This window comes from Delphinus delphis, chromosome 3, assembly GCF_949987515.2.
Source record: "Delphinus delphis chromosome 3, mDelDel1.2, whole genome shotgun sequence".
Lineage (NCBI taxonomy): Eukaryota > Metazoa > Chordata > Mammalia > Artiodactyla > Delphinidae > Delphinus > Delphinus delphis.
In genome coordinates this window covers 13,513,871-13,527,903 of record NC_082685.1, presented here as the reverse complement: position 1 = coordinate 13,527,903, position 14,033 = coordinate 13,513,871, and the positions used below count along the sequence as shown (strand labels likewise).

The following is a 14,033-nucleotide window of genomic DNA, read 5'->3' as shown; positions in this document are numbered from 1 at the left end:
AGGAGGCGGAGTGGGTGCCCAAGAAGGTAGGGGGAAACGGGAAAGGGTGGGGGTGGTGGGGAGAGGGGTACCGGAGGAGATCGGAGGAGGGGGTGATGAGGGAGAGAGTAGAGGGAGGGGGACAATAGAGGAAAAGGAAGGAACGGAGGAGGAAGTTGGGGAGCAGTTAAAGGACACGGACAGTATGAGGGAAACAAAGAGAAGCTTATTGAAGGGAACACGGTGGGGTGTAGAGGTGACTGGGGGAGAGGACGGACAGCTTCAGGACAAAGCAAACCCCAGGTTTGCTGAGCCAGGAAATCCAAGTCTAAGATTTCCAGATTTAGAAAAAAAAAAAGGTACAGGACACACCAGTTAAACTTGACTTTCAGTTAAGCAATGAATAATTTTTAAGTATGTCTCATTCCGTGCACTGTTTTTACTGGCAGCCCTAATCTTGGTCGGACCACTTCCCTCTCCTCACTGCCCTCCCCCGCCCCCCCCCCCCCACAGCCTGTCCCTTGAGCCTTTTTGAAAGCCACTGGGACCTCTCAGATGATGCCTTTGTCTCTCACCTCCCTGGTGCCCCACAGCCCTGCATACTGGTGCCCTCCCATGCCATCTCCCATCCTCCTGGCTTCGAACACCACCTTGAGGTGGAGTCCTGGCCAGGCAGTGAAATGCTCAAAGGCACGTCTCCCACAGCACCTTCAGGTCCTCCTGCGGGCACTAGTGCTCTCTCTCTCTCTCTCTCTCCCCCCCCGCCCCCCCATAGCCCCTCCAAACCCTCTGCCTTGGGGCCTGGCCCTGCTGAGGTGACATAATGTCCCCGCCCATGCCAGCTGCCATCACCGCCTTCTCCCTGAACTTCCTGGGCTCCTTACTCTCAGCCTGTGACCCAAGAAGCTCCTACTCCAGACTCCCCCTCAATCTCTGGGCACATAAGCATATAGTAGATACTCGGAAAAACATTGGAGGGTAATTTTATAGAGGCAAGTACTGGGGGGAGTACTTGATTTTTCAACACAGACAGCTGCATTTTCCATCCCTTAGGGCCACACACCCTCTCCGAGCTTTTGTACCCTCCAGCAGCAAAGCAATTTTCCTTTTATCCTCCCCTTTGGTTTCAAAAAGTATAAGACCATAAAACATTATGGGAAAGCTAATAACGGGGAAAGGTCAGCCCCTGAGAGCCCCTGGAGCTGGGCTGCCCCTCACTGCCTCCCCCCTCCCCACTTCTCATCTTTGCTCTTCATATTTATTTCCCACCGCACCTCCCGCCTGGCTTCTGCTTAACAGGCCAGAAACTCGGCCCCATGGATCATTTTTCCCAGGGGCATGTTATTCTGATAATGGGCTAAGCAGTCCTCAGATGGGGAACATTTGAGCCCCTGATTGTGCTTTTAGTTTCAATGTCCTAGGCGGTGCCCCTGCAGAATCAGGCCCTGCATCTTTTGTGCCATGTCCTAGGGGTGCTTTCTGGGGCAGCTCACTGGACAGAGGGTGATGCCATCCCTTTATTTGAAGCTGGGTAGCTCCTGGGGTGGTGCTGGATCAGAGTTGGCCCCCTCCTCTCATCAGCCAGGCCCAAGTTGCACCGGGGGCCCCCATTCCCCTGGGGGAAACAGAAGGTGAATAAGTGAACAGACCCGCTCCCACCAGGAATGAGGACAGTAACCTAGGATGATGTTGCCAGATAAGGAACGACTCTAGGCAGGAGGTGACATTGGACCGGGCTTCTGAAAGACAATAAGAGGTGAGGAGAGCCAGGAAAGGGTGATCCTGGAAGAAGGAACAGCAGATGCAAACGCCCCTGAGGCTGGACAGGGTGACAGCTGAAAGGCTGGGGTAAAGGGCCCCCACGTGGGGGCCGGACCACGTGGCCTTTTCAGGAGCGGGCTGAGTCAGGATCCTCCTCTTGGTTCAAGCAGGAGATTGCCTGTAATGTGGGGCAGGACATGACCAGTCAGTCACATGGGTGAGGATGGAATTCTGTGGCTGCATCACAGAGAAGGGACTGTGGGGAGACACTGGGGACACATGAGCTGCGGGACTGGGAGGGGACATTCTGGGGGACCCACGGGGCAATTGTGGGTGTTCAAGGGCGGGGGACACCCCAAATGATGCGTGCCCTGCCACCACTGGCTCGCGACTCTCCCTCACACGGGCCTCAGCATCCCACCAAGGGCTGGAAGCCACCCCCAGGGAGGTGTTGGGTGAGGCCCCTCCTCTGTCGAGTCCCCGCTGTTCCCGCAGCCCTCCCCCTCTCTGCCTCCACAATGCAGACCCCAGAGGGCCCCTGCCGCTTTGTTCTCTTTCCCTCCACACATGGTCACGGTCACGCTGGCGGCTCCCTCTGAGCGCGGCTTACACACATAATGGGAGGGGGGAGAAAGCGTTCCCAGTCGCCCCCGCATCCGCCCCGCGGTCCGCCTCCCCCAGCCCAGCCCGCACCGCGGAATCCCCGCCTCAGGACCCCGCCCGGGAGAGCATTACCTTTCACGAGATGCTAGGGGTGGGGAAGGGGGAGGGCTATTTTTAGAATGAATGGAAGAAAAGAGGGGAAAACAACAACAACAAAAAAAAGGATGGAGGCTTGTAGAAGCCTTCTGGCTCCCAAGAGGAAAGCCCCCTCACCCCAGGCCAAGGCAGAAGGGGGTGGGGGCTGTTTCAGAGACGGGGCGGGCGGAGCAACGGGGGCAGAAGGCGAAGAGGGAGAAGACAGTGGTCTGAGAGGGCGCCGCGCTTCCTCGAGGTAAGGGGGAGAGCTGGAGGAGACCAGGAAGACGTAGCCGGCAGCCCTACAGACTCCCGAGAGCTGTAGGGACCCCAGAGGTGGGCGCTGTCCAATCCAGAGACTCCGAGAAATAGACTCGGAGAGGGGCCTGGGCAGAGCCAAGGTCACTGGAGGGCTGAGCCCTAGACTCAGTGTCCCATCCCCTAGTGACCCAGACCTCGGGAGCCGCATTGTTCTAATTTGGCAGAGTGACCTTCACAAACCCTGCCATCCAGGCCTCTGCGGTTCATGTTCGGTGGGGTCCCGGAATCGTGCGGGAAGAGGGCGAATATCAGGATATCACTATGCAACAATAACACGGAGAAGTTTTCTGTGGTTTGTTTTCTGACCACCCCGGGTCCCTCCTCCCTCACTGGGACCTTCCAGTCCGGGCAATATCACCAGCTGCTCGAAACCCCCGGGTTCCCCCTGTAACTCCAGGCCCATTCAGGGTATGTGTGTGGGGGGAGGTTAATTGCCTTCTTCTGTCTCCCTGGCCTCTGCTCCTTCCCCGGACCCCGGGAGAGGCCCCCAGAGTGAGGGGGCAGCCGTATTCTGTGCTGCTGGGTCTCTGGGCCTTGGCCAGAGGCTCCCCCAGTCTGGGTCTCAGTTTCCCCATCTATGAAATGAGCGCCGCGGGGTAGCGGCGGCAGAGGGTCCTCCCGGCTCTTTGAGCATCCTAGGAGATTTGCTGGCACGCCCCTGCGAGGAGGGGGCTTGCGCGAGACCAGAACGGGGATTCCCGCCCCCCACTTCTAGAGCAGCGTGGCGGGGGAGGGGGTCGCGCGGTGGCAGCCTCCGGCTGCCTCTCCCTCTGCGCGGTCGGCGCCCCCTCCCCGGGCGGCAGGGCGGGGCCCAGAACGGCGGGGAGGGGGTCAGCTCTGCGGCGGCGCGCGCACACCCTCCCGGCTCACACGCCCTTGCCCGGCGGTGCACTTGTCTTCGCGCTCGGGCCAGGCGCGGGGGCTCCAGCTGCTGCGGCCGACTCCGGCCGGTGAGTAGGCAGTAGGGGGGTGGGTTTACAGGGTGGAGGTCTCAGCGGCGCTCCCCTTCTCCTCGGTGGGAGTATAGGTCTGGGTTTGCCCGAGTCGGGGAATTCAAAGGGGGAGCTGCGGGAGGGAAGGAAACCCCTTCCATTCTCCCCCAACACCAAGCCCCGAGTCAGCTCCAGGGCCCCCAACCCCTGGAGAAGGGGGCTCTGGCTCCCGGAATTTGGGATGCGGAGACATCCTCCCACGGAGGAGAGGGTGGAGACATGGGCACCCTCCCGCGCCGCCCTCCGTGTGTGTGTGTGTGGTGGGGGGAGGACTGGTCCCACTGCCCCTCCCCATTACCTCCCCCTCTCCCCCAGGCCTTTCTCTCCCAGTGTGTGGCAGGGATTCCCCCGGCCGGCCTTGCTGCAGAGTGGAAGGGAACCCCCTCCTGCCAGCCTACTGTGCGTTTGAGCGCCTGCCCTTTGGAGCTCACGCTCTTCTCTCTTCCCTAAGCTTCTTCTCCTACCCCCACCCCCATTGACAGGGAGAGAGGCCCAGGGAGGGTTAGCACTTAGCCAAGGTCATGCAGCTGGGCAGGAGCAGAGCCGGGTTTGTGGCTCACTAACCTCAGAACCCAGCGGATGGTGTCAGCTCTAGGGTCCTCCGCTCCCTGCATTTAACCACAGGTGTGAGGGCCCTGTCTGGGGACCCTGGAACTGGAGGAGGGTTTCTCTCACTCTCCCCAAGTCTCTCCGCCCTGCTAGAGGCCCAGACAGGAGTGAATGGGGAAGCCCCACCACCACCACCTGGCTCCCTCCTTTTGGCTCCGAGGTCCCTCGTGCCCCCTAGCCCCTCTCCCCAAGCCAGCCCAAGACCTTGAAGGAAATCCCTGGGACGTGGGGGGGATTCCAGATGGGCAGGCCGAGCATCGTGAGCCTGTAGAATAATGTCCAGTCTGATTCACCCATCTGCTGGTTGACCTTCTACCATCCCCCTGCCCTACCAGGGCCAGAGTCAACTCCAAAGTCCCCCTGGCTAGAACAGGCAGCCCCTGAGCCATGCAGGCGGCCATTGGCTCCCACCCCAGACGCTGGCAAAAGAAAGGACAGCTGTGATGTTCACAGCCAGCTGAGTTTTCCCTTCAGTCCCATTCTGGGGTCTCCCCCACCCCTCTGCACCATGGGGCTGCCCTGTGTCCCCTTCTGCCCTCTCCTCCAGGGCAAGACGGGCACTGTGGTCATATGGGGATTCTGGAGACAGCCCTGTATAGACAGCGAATACTGTGAGGGAGCTACAGTTCCCAGGGCAGCTGCAGAAAGGGGAGGACTTAGGGGCGGCCAAGAATAGAGCCAGGCAAGCCAGAGGTTCCTGACTCCTTTATCCTCACACCAGCCCCTCTTAGCCTCACCCACCCAGCTCTCCCTGTGGTGAAGGAATTGGTGGGGGCGAGGGGGGGAGAGGAAGAAGACAGGGAGCTGCATGAGGAAAGGCAGATAGAGCGTTCAGTGTCAGGGGAAGGAGGGGGGCCTCCAGGGAGGGGGCCTGGGGGGAATGTATCAGCCGGGGTTCATCAAGGGGCATGTGGGAGGAAACAGGGCTCCACTGGACAGACAACGCCACTGATCCTGAGTTTCCCTAAAACTTACAAGGTAACCCAGCTTGTCAGAGTGTAGATCTGTTCTAAAGACCATGGCCGTCTGGGAGCTGTCCGTCCCCTGCCCTCCTGGGGCCCTGCTCCACCCCACAACCCATGTCTGGTCCTTACAGGTCAAGGGGGAAAGAAAAGCGGCCACAACCCCCTGCCAGCCAAGTGGTAGCCCAGCGGGACTGAAGGGGACAGGCCGTTTGGTGGTGCCTCATCAGGAAGACCCCTGCACCCGAGGGAGGGTGAGTGAATCGCAAACTCAGGTCACATTTGGGGGTCGGGGGCAGGGGGCCAGGAGTTGGATAGAAAAACTGGTGATGTAAGAAAAAAGTGCCAACCTTTGAAACAATACTAATAATTTAATAATAATTATTATTATTATGACTATGCATTCTAGAGCCCCCTGGAGAATCACTGTCCACTTTCTTTGATCACTGGTGGTGGGGAACCTGCTCAGAGAGGCTCGGTGATCCACCCAGAGTCACACAGCCAGAAGGAGGGAGTTGAACTGGGTTGGAGGGACCCTAACCCCCACGGTCCCCACCCCAGATCCCGTGGCCTCACTTCCTGGGGACAACCCTTGGGGAGCAGCTCCTTTGCTGCTTCTTTCTCCGGCAAATGTTGATGGACATTCTGGCGTCGGCAGTGAGCTGCCTATGTGAAGAGGACAGAAGTGTCAGTCCCAGATGTGTGGGATCATTTAGTCAAGCAACAAAGACTAAGCAGTTATGGTATGCCGGGCCCGGGACTGGGCACTGGGAACACAGCAAGGACTGAGGCAGGGCCAAATATGCCCTTGTGATATGTGCTGGGAGGAAAATAAAACATGGAGATGTATTAGAGAATGACCGGGGCATAGGGGAGGCTCCTGTAGCTGGGCAGAGGGACCTCTCCAGGGAGCTGACCATGAGCTAAGACCTGAAAGAGGAGGAGTAGCCAGCCAGGCAAGAGCTGGGAGAGCGACATACCAGGCAGAGGGAACAGCATGTGCAAAGGTCCTGAGGTGGAAAGAAGCTTGGCATGTCTGAGGAACAGTGAGGAGGCTGGTGTGGCTGGAACAGAATGAGCAAGGAGGAAAGTGAGGGTAGGGGTGTCTGCAGGAAGGGGCTGAGGTGAAGGAGTGGAATGCAAAACACTGGGGAGCCATGGAGGGTGTGTGAGCAGGGGAGAGACATAGTCTGATTTATGATTCTCAAAAGCCCCTGTGGCTTCCGTGGAGAACAGGGACTATTGGGGGCAGGAGTGGAAGTGACAGAAGGCCAGAGGGGAGGCCAAAAGGGCATCTGAGTAGTCAGCTGGGCCAGGACCAGGGTGGGGTCTCAGGGATACAGAAGAGTGGGCAGATTCTGGGACTGAGCTGGCCATGGAGGATGAACTGTTTGTGGCCAGGTTTCTGCCTCATGCTGAGGGACCATGGGGAGGGAAGGAGGGATTCACTGTGCCTGGGGAAATCTAGGAAGGCATCCTGGAGGAGGTGTTCTTGCTCTTTGAGCTGGGTCTTGAAGGGTGAATAGGAGTTTGCCAGTGGCCAATTGGAGCCATGCCAGGGATCTATCCATACAGATGCCGTGCAGGCCACGGGGAGCCACTGAGCACTAGGAATTAGCAGCAACATGATCATATTTTAGCAAGGAAAGATCCCTGTGGGGGCCTAGCAGAGACTGGACTGGAGCCCGAGCGGTCAGGAAGGAGCTTTTGAAATGGTCCAGGTCATGATCAGGCCAGTAGCAACTGGGAGCATCCAGTCAGCCATCACAGTATGCCTGGCACGTTTAATGGGGATTAGCTCCCTGGCCCCTCCCCCTGCCCTTGGAGGGTCCTCGTTGCCCTGCTGAGGAAACTGAGGCTCAGAGAGGGACAGTCTGTTGTCCATGACCACTGTATGAGTTTCCAGGGGCTGCTGTAATAAATGACTACAACCTGGGTGGCTTAAGACAGCAGGAATACATTCTCTCACATTTCGGAGGCCAGCAGTCTGAAATCCAGGTGTTGGTGGGGCCACACTCCCTCTGAAGGCTCTGGGAGAAGCCTCTTCCAGCCTCTGGTGGCACCAGATGTTCCTTGGATTGTGGCTGCATCACTCCAGTCTCTGCCTCTGTCTTCACGTGGTCTTCTGCCCTGTGTGTGTGTCTGTGTCTTCTCATGTGGTCTTCTTGTAAGAACACCAGTCATCGGATTAGCACCCACCCTAATCCAGTATGACCTCACCTTAATTTAACTACATCTTTCAAAGACCAATAACGTGGCGAAATAAGGTCACATTCTGAGGTCCTGGATGAACTGGAATCTGGGAGAGATACTGTTCAAAGCAGAACAGCCATGCAGCAGAGTGCTCTGCTTGACGATCGAGCCTTTGCCCCAGGGCTTACGCCAAGGCAGGGGCTGTAGGGATGGGGACAGAGGGGTGGCCTGGAGCGAATTTAGGTGGACAGGCCTGGGGTCCCATTGGATGTGGGGGACTCTGGGGGGGAAGAGTTAGTCTGGAGCCTTCCAGATCGAGAGTGAGGAGGGAGGGAGGAGAAGTTAAGTGTCTGGAGCAGCGACGCCGCTGCCAGCTGAATGAACAAGACAGCCCCAGGGCAGGTCCCCTGGTGGATGTGGCAGGGTCTCCCAGACCTCGGCTGCTTGCGGGAACTCCGTGCTAATGACAAAGCCGATTCCCTGCCTGCGTGTCACCCCCAGGCTGCCACCTCCTCCTTCAGAGTAGGGACTGAGGGCTCCTCACTGGGCTGCCCGCGGCGAGGACCAGGGGATGCCAGGCACAGTCCCTTTCCACCCCTCCCTGGCCTCATTTCCGCTGTGAACCATCTGCAAGGGCCAGTTGTATATATTTATTGATTCAAGGTCTTATCTTGCCCACTGGCCCGAAACCGTGAGTTTGGGGGATTTTGTGTGACTTTGTCCACAAGTATCCCCCGCTTGGGGTGCAAACCCTGCCTACAGGAGGTGCTCAATAAATGCCGATAGAATAAATGAAGCTTCTCCAGGTCCCTGTACTGGAGAACCCAGGAACAAGCCCTCTGTGATGCCCGCCCCAGCTGCCCCCGCCCCCCCCCCGACCTTCCTGTCCCCTTCCTGCCCTCATAGTTCACAGGACACTAGGGGGCTTAACCCTCCAGGAGTTCTGCTCTGCTCAGAGCCCTCCTGCACACAGTCCTGTGAGTGGGACCCCTGCCCGCCTCTGGGACTCGCCCCACCCTGTTTACTCCTTCTCTCCAGCCCCACTGGTCTCCCTTCTCTTCCTCCAGCACACCCTCCTCTGTCTCACCTCAGTACCTTTGCCCTTGCAGTGCCCTCTGCCAGGTGTACCCTTTTCCAGCTCTTCCGGGGTGGCCCCTTGGCCCCTTTCAAATGTTCTCTTTTCCGAGAGGCCTTCCCTGACCACTGTAGTTAAAGGCTCCCCATCCCCATTCCTATTTTTCTCAACTTCATGGGATCCTTTTCCAATGCTTTTGTGTGGAAGCCTTAGTAGTCCTTTACGTGGAGAGGTTTGTTCCCTTTCTCTAGAAGATCAGCTCAAAGAGGAGCAGGTTTGTATCTGTCTCAGACTCTGCATCCCCAGCGCCAGACTTAGAGAAGGAGCTCAGTGGGTATGTGAATGAATGGGTGGATGAATGAATGAATGAATGAATGAGAGAGTGAGTGAATACCTTCCCCACTCTGCTATCCCCACACTCACAGGGGACTCAGGGTCCTGCCTCCTTCCAGGCAGTCATTGGTTAGACCCAGGATGGGTCTGAGATTTCTGTGAATGGGCAGCTTGGGGGTGAGGGGGGAGGTGGCCAGTCTGCCCCTCCTCAGGCCACTGCCTCTGGGTCCTTCAGTTCCTGGGAGGTTCTCCCAGGTCTCCTGCACCCAGACCCATGGCAACTGCCCTGAACTTGTGGCCCAGCCCTTGGGCCCCTGGAGGAGGGGCTCTGTGTTTAGCCTCCACCCCCTCACCAGTCTGTAGGTCATTTTCTGGGGCTGAGTCCTGAGGGCCTCCCAGCTGAAGTTCATTTGCATGTTCCTCAGGTCCCTTCCAGCCGGCTGTAGGCTGTTGAGAGGCTGTCTAGAATGGAGACTCGGGTATATCCCACCCAGAGCTTCACTTTCATCCACCCCCTACCTTTGTCCACCAATGCCAGCCTTGTCTCAGAGGGGTGAGATTCAAGCAGATAGCATGGCCAACTTGGGCAGGAGGAGACGGTCACCAGATTGACTGTCAGCTCCTTGAAGAAGGTCCCTGATTCCTCAGGGCAGGTGAGCCCAAAAGGGAAATAGGGATGTTTCCAGGGAGAGAAGGTGGATGCAGAGCCTACAGGGCCTGGGCAGGGTGGGAGGGCTGGAGAAGCCTCTGGGGGCTGTGGCCGATGCTTTTGTGAATTTCTGGATGTTTACCTGTTGGACTTGAATTCAGAAAGCATCAGATGCTGCAGGGACACCCGTAGGCACGGTGAGCATGCTTCTCGTGGGGCAGGAACCCATACGGGGGCAGGCTCAGGCTGTCAGGGGACAGGGCATTGCATGCGGCACAGGGATGTGTGCCAGACCCTGAGAGAGATGTGGGTGGCTCCATCACTGTTGTGCTTTAGAAAGAGCCCCCAGTGGCTCAGGCAAGGGAACAGCAAGTGCAAAGGCCTGGAATGAGCTGAGGGGAGTCTGAGGAGGCCTGGGATGGGGGGCTGGTGAGTGGATGAGTGGGATGCAGGCTGGAGCAGGGTTGAGAATGCATCCCTTTCGGGTTCCCACAACCCCACTCCTGGAGCCCCTGTGGATACAGCAGGGTGGTCCCCAGGCCTCTACTTCCCACCTATTACAGACCTGTGCACTGTCACCATGGCTAGGCCTTCTTCAGGGTGTCCCCGGCAGCCTGGGCTAAAGAACAGGCTCTCGAGAGGAGGGAACAGGAGTCCCATCTGCTGACCCCTGGCCATCACCTGGCTGTGCTCAGCCTCACCACCATCACTGCCCCAGGACACTACCCCCTGCCCAAGCAGCTGTCCGCTCATTTATTCATTCAGCTCAGCTATTTTCTGGGTACCGCAGAAGAAACAAAACAGATCAGCTGCCCTCAGGCAGTGATGAGCAATCAGATGTTCCTGACCTGGTCCAAAGCTCAGGGCCAGGAATAAAACAGATGGGGGGCTGGGAGAGAGATGGGGGGAAGCTGCTGCCCCCAGGAGCCCCTGGGCTGGGGAGGACAGAGCCAGACTCAGTCACCCAGGTGACAGGGTGGGGACAGGGTGAGGCTGAGGTAGTGAGGCTGCCTGGAAAAGGAGGAGGTAAGGGCTCCCCACCTTCCAGTCCCCACGGCTCCTCTGAGCTGCCATTAACATTGAATGAATGTTGCCCAAGGCCATCCTCAGTGCCAGGGGAAAGGGACACCATTTGCGGGACCCCCAAAATAGTCTCCTGCTGTTCTGCCATCCTGGCATTGGTTTGGGGAGTTAGGACTGGGGGAGGGGGCTAAGTCTGAGTGGGCTCTCTCCTTCCAAAGAAGATTACCTTTGCCCCAGCAGGCACCCCCCTCCACCCCTGGAAGCCCCCATACCCAACTCCGAGGCATCTTCTACTTGCCAACATCCTGCTTCCCACCCCAAGACTCCCCCACACGGAGAGGACTTTGATGAGGTCATTTCAGGAGGGAGATGTCCAGTCACTTTGCAAAGTTGTCCCCTCAGCAAGTGCGTGGTGTGATCAGCCCCCAGGCGCGCAAATGTTGAGAGGTGGCTGGAGTTTGGGGACCTGATTTTGATAAAGGAGTGGTTAGTTCTCAAAGGCTTTCGAGGTCGGGAGTTTTCGCTTCGCTAAGGTCCTCTCCACGGCGCGGGGCAAGGGTGAGTTTGAGGAGCAGCAGCTCGCTGGGGAGCGAAGGGGGAAGCGGGGAAATGAGGGATCTTTAAATAGAGGCGGGGCTTGCGGGGTCGCCGGGGGCGGTGCCAACCCGGGATCGGCCAATCGGCTGCGCCGCCGGCGTCGCACCGCCCCCTCCTCTCCCTGCCCGGGCGGGCGCTCGACCCCCGGCCGGGCCCGTGGGCAGGGCGGCGGGGGATGCGCACGCTGCCACCGCCCCCGGCCCCACCGCCCCGGGGCCTCGCGCCCGCCCGCTGCTGCCCGCCCCGCCCGCGACCCCGTCCCCGGCCCCTGCCTGGGGGTCCGCGGCCGCGCGGGACCCTCTCCCCTCCAGCCTCGTCCGCCTGCCCAAGACGAGTCCCGCAGGTACTGAGTGGGATGGGCAGGGGCACCCAGGGCGGCATGTCCCGGAGTGAGATGCGGTTTGGGGCAGGGGCTAGGAGGGTTTCCGTGGGGTCCGCAGCCCAGGGGATACGGCGACGGGGGGAATGTGTGTATGTGCACTGCCCGAGTGAGTAAAGATTCACGGACCCCCATCCTGGAGGGGGAGGGTACTGGGTTCACTTCGGCGGGGGCAGAGCAGTGAGTCTCTAAACTCCATAGATACGGTGGGGGAGCTCTCGGGGTGGAGGCAGTGACCCAGGACTGACATGGTAATGGGAGGAAGGAGACCCTCACCACTGGCCCCTGTATCCAGCCATTAGGGGCAGCACGGCAGGGGTCGGAAAGCCGGGTCCCCCAGCTCTCCCTGGACAGAGGTTGGGTACACAGCACAGTGCACTGCTTGGGCTGTCCTGGAGGGTGGGGCCACAAATGTGAGTGCTGAAGGCTGGGGGTGAGCCAGAGATGCTAACGGAGATGCATCAGAGTGGAGGGCACTGGGGACAGCAGGCTAGGGCAGGCTAATTGCACCCTGTTGGCTGCTGGCAGGTTCCTGACGGGTGGTGATGGGGGGAATGCCTAAGGGATGGGGCAGTCAGCCAACGACTTGCTGCACCCACTGTCGGGCAGCCCATGGGGTTGGAAGGACGAACAGATCCTGTCCACCCTGCAGAGCTGTGGCCCCAAGAGTGCTGGTGGAGGTGTGTCCGAGGGTCCTACCCCACCCTCCGCAGGGACACGCAACCCACAGTCACCCACATATCCTGGAAGGTTCTACCATGTGCTGCTCTGGCCATGATTCCTGGGAGCAATGGGGTGGGCATTTGCCCCAAGGAGGCTCTGCCTTGGAGACTGATGGGCAGGGGTCACGTTCTCCTGGTCCAGCTCTGAAGGACAGATCACAGTGTTCGGTAGTGTCACCACAACAGGCGTACCCATGGCTGAGTGCTAAGCATTTTCCACATGAGATCTCACTCCATTGTGGCCACTGACCCTGCTGGGATGGCACCGAGACGCCCCTTTACTAAAGAGGTAAATGAGGAAGTGGCAGTGACTTCGTCCTGGCTGGGACACCCAAAGGTCCCTCTGCAATCAACCCATCATTTGTAAAAGAGTTCACTCGAGGGCCTTTCGGGTCTGGCCATTTTCTTTCTCTTCCTGTTGGGTGGGACAGTTCGGAGGAGTCGGCCTCCTTGCTCCCTGCTCTCTGCACACCTTCGCCCACTCCTCAAGAGCCCTCCTGGGTCCCCCCGGCCCTGCTTGGCCTACAGGTTTCCCACAGCATCTCGTGGGATGGGACACGAAGGCGGGGTTTTGCTCATCCCGTCACCCCAGAATTCAAGGAACAGAGGTCCTGTGCCCCAGACAATTTGGGGAATTCCAGGAACCCTCAAAACGAAATGCAGCCCATAGGATGTTTGTTGCTTTTTAGAGGAACTCCTTGGAGAACCCAGGGCCTTCACCCAGAAAAACACACCCTTTCATGGACATCCAAACCTTGGCTGGGGTGTCACAGGGACTTCTGGTTCTTTGGGAAATCTCTGAGGGTCCCGGGGACCCCAGCTTTAGGCCCAGATTGCATTGAGGGAGGGGAAGGTGAATCTGGGGAGGGGTGGGGTCTCTTGTCCCCAGGGCCCTAGGGTCCCACCCAGTCTTTAGAAACGGGCTGCCCCCTTCTCCTGTGGGATCGCAGGCAGGCCACTCTGTCCTTCCATTTCCTATGAGGTCGTGGGAGGGGTGGAACAGTCACCATGCCTGTGTTCTGAGCTCTGTGGCCCCTCAAGGACAGGGCCAGGCTGGCTCCCTTTCCAAACAGCCACTCATCAAGAGGGACCCAGGCAGATCCTGCCATCCACTGCCCCCAGACTGCACTAACTTAGTCCCTGCCTTTCCTGGCTGTGTGACCTTGGGCAAAGTGCTGAACCTCTCTGAGCCTTGTCTCCCCTCTGTAGAATGGGAGTAAGAATGCCACCTGCCTTGCTGAGTGGCAATAGGGATTAAATGTGGTAATTCTCATCAAGGTCTCGGCCCGCAATAAGCAATAGGTCCGCATTAACAACATGGGCACTAAGAAGGCCCTCCCAGAAGCCACCTGCCGCCTGTTCACATGCCCTACCCCACCCCCTCCCTGCCCAGGACACGTTAGGACACGGCTGCCAGGCAAGGAGGAGCATGGCGGAAACACGGCCGAATTTGGCCTGTGTGTTGGGCGGCTGAGTCACATCCCCAAATTGCATCTTCATCGGTGCATTTTGGAAGGTCGTTTGCACCGCTCCCACCCGCTTCCGGTCCTGACTGCCAGGCCACCACCTCTCCTGCCTTTGCTCCCCAAGCCCTGGGCAGGAGCCTTCTGCACCTTCAGGAGGGAAGATGGGAGGGGTGCCTGAGGTTTCCTTGTGTCTTGGGCGAGGGCAGGGTCTGGGGCCGCTGTGTGTGTCCTGGT

At 58.8% G+C, this 14,033-nt stretch overlaps 1 protein-coding gene across 2 annotated transcripts in view; it reads left to right on the top strand.

Moving 5' to 3' along the window:
- The first annotated feature begins 3,614 nt into the window (after positions 1–3,614).
- The window catches only part of KCNN1 (potassium calcium-activated channel subfamily N member 1), a 32,196-nt gene continuing 21,777 nt past the window's right edge, over positions 3,615–14,033 (top strand). Inside the window, exons 1-2 of one of the 2 annotated variants that reach the window (XM_060006674.1) lie at positions 3,615–3,749; positions 5,497–5,616. Coding sequence is in view for 1 of the 2 variants with exons in the window: in XM_060006673.1 (XP_059862656.1) it covers positions 11,408–11,575 (168 nt within the window). In the remaining variant the exon portion in view is untranslated. Of the gene's footprint in view, positions 3,750–5,496; positions 5,617–11,376; positions 11,576–14,033 lie in introns of those variants that run through there. The other variant, XM_060006673.1, reaches the window with a different exon arrangement.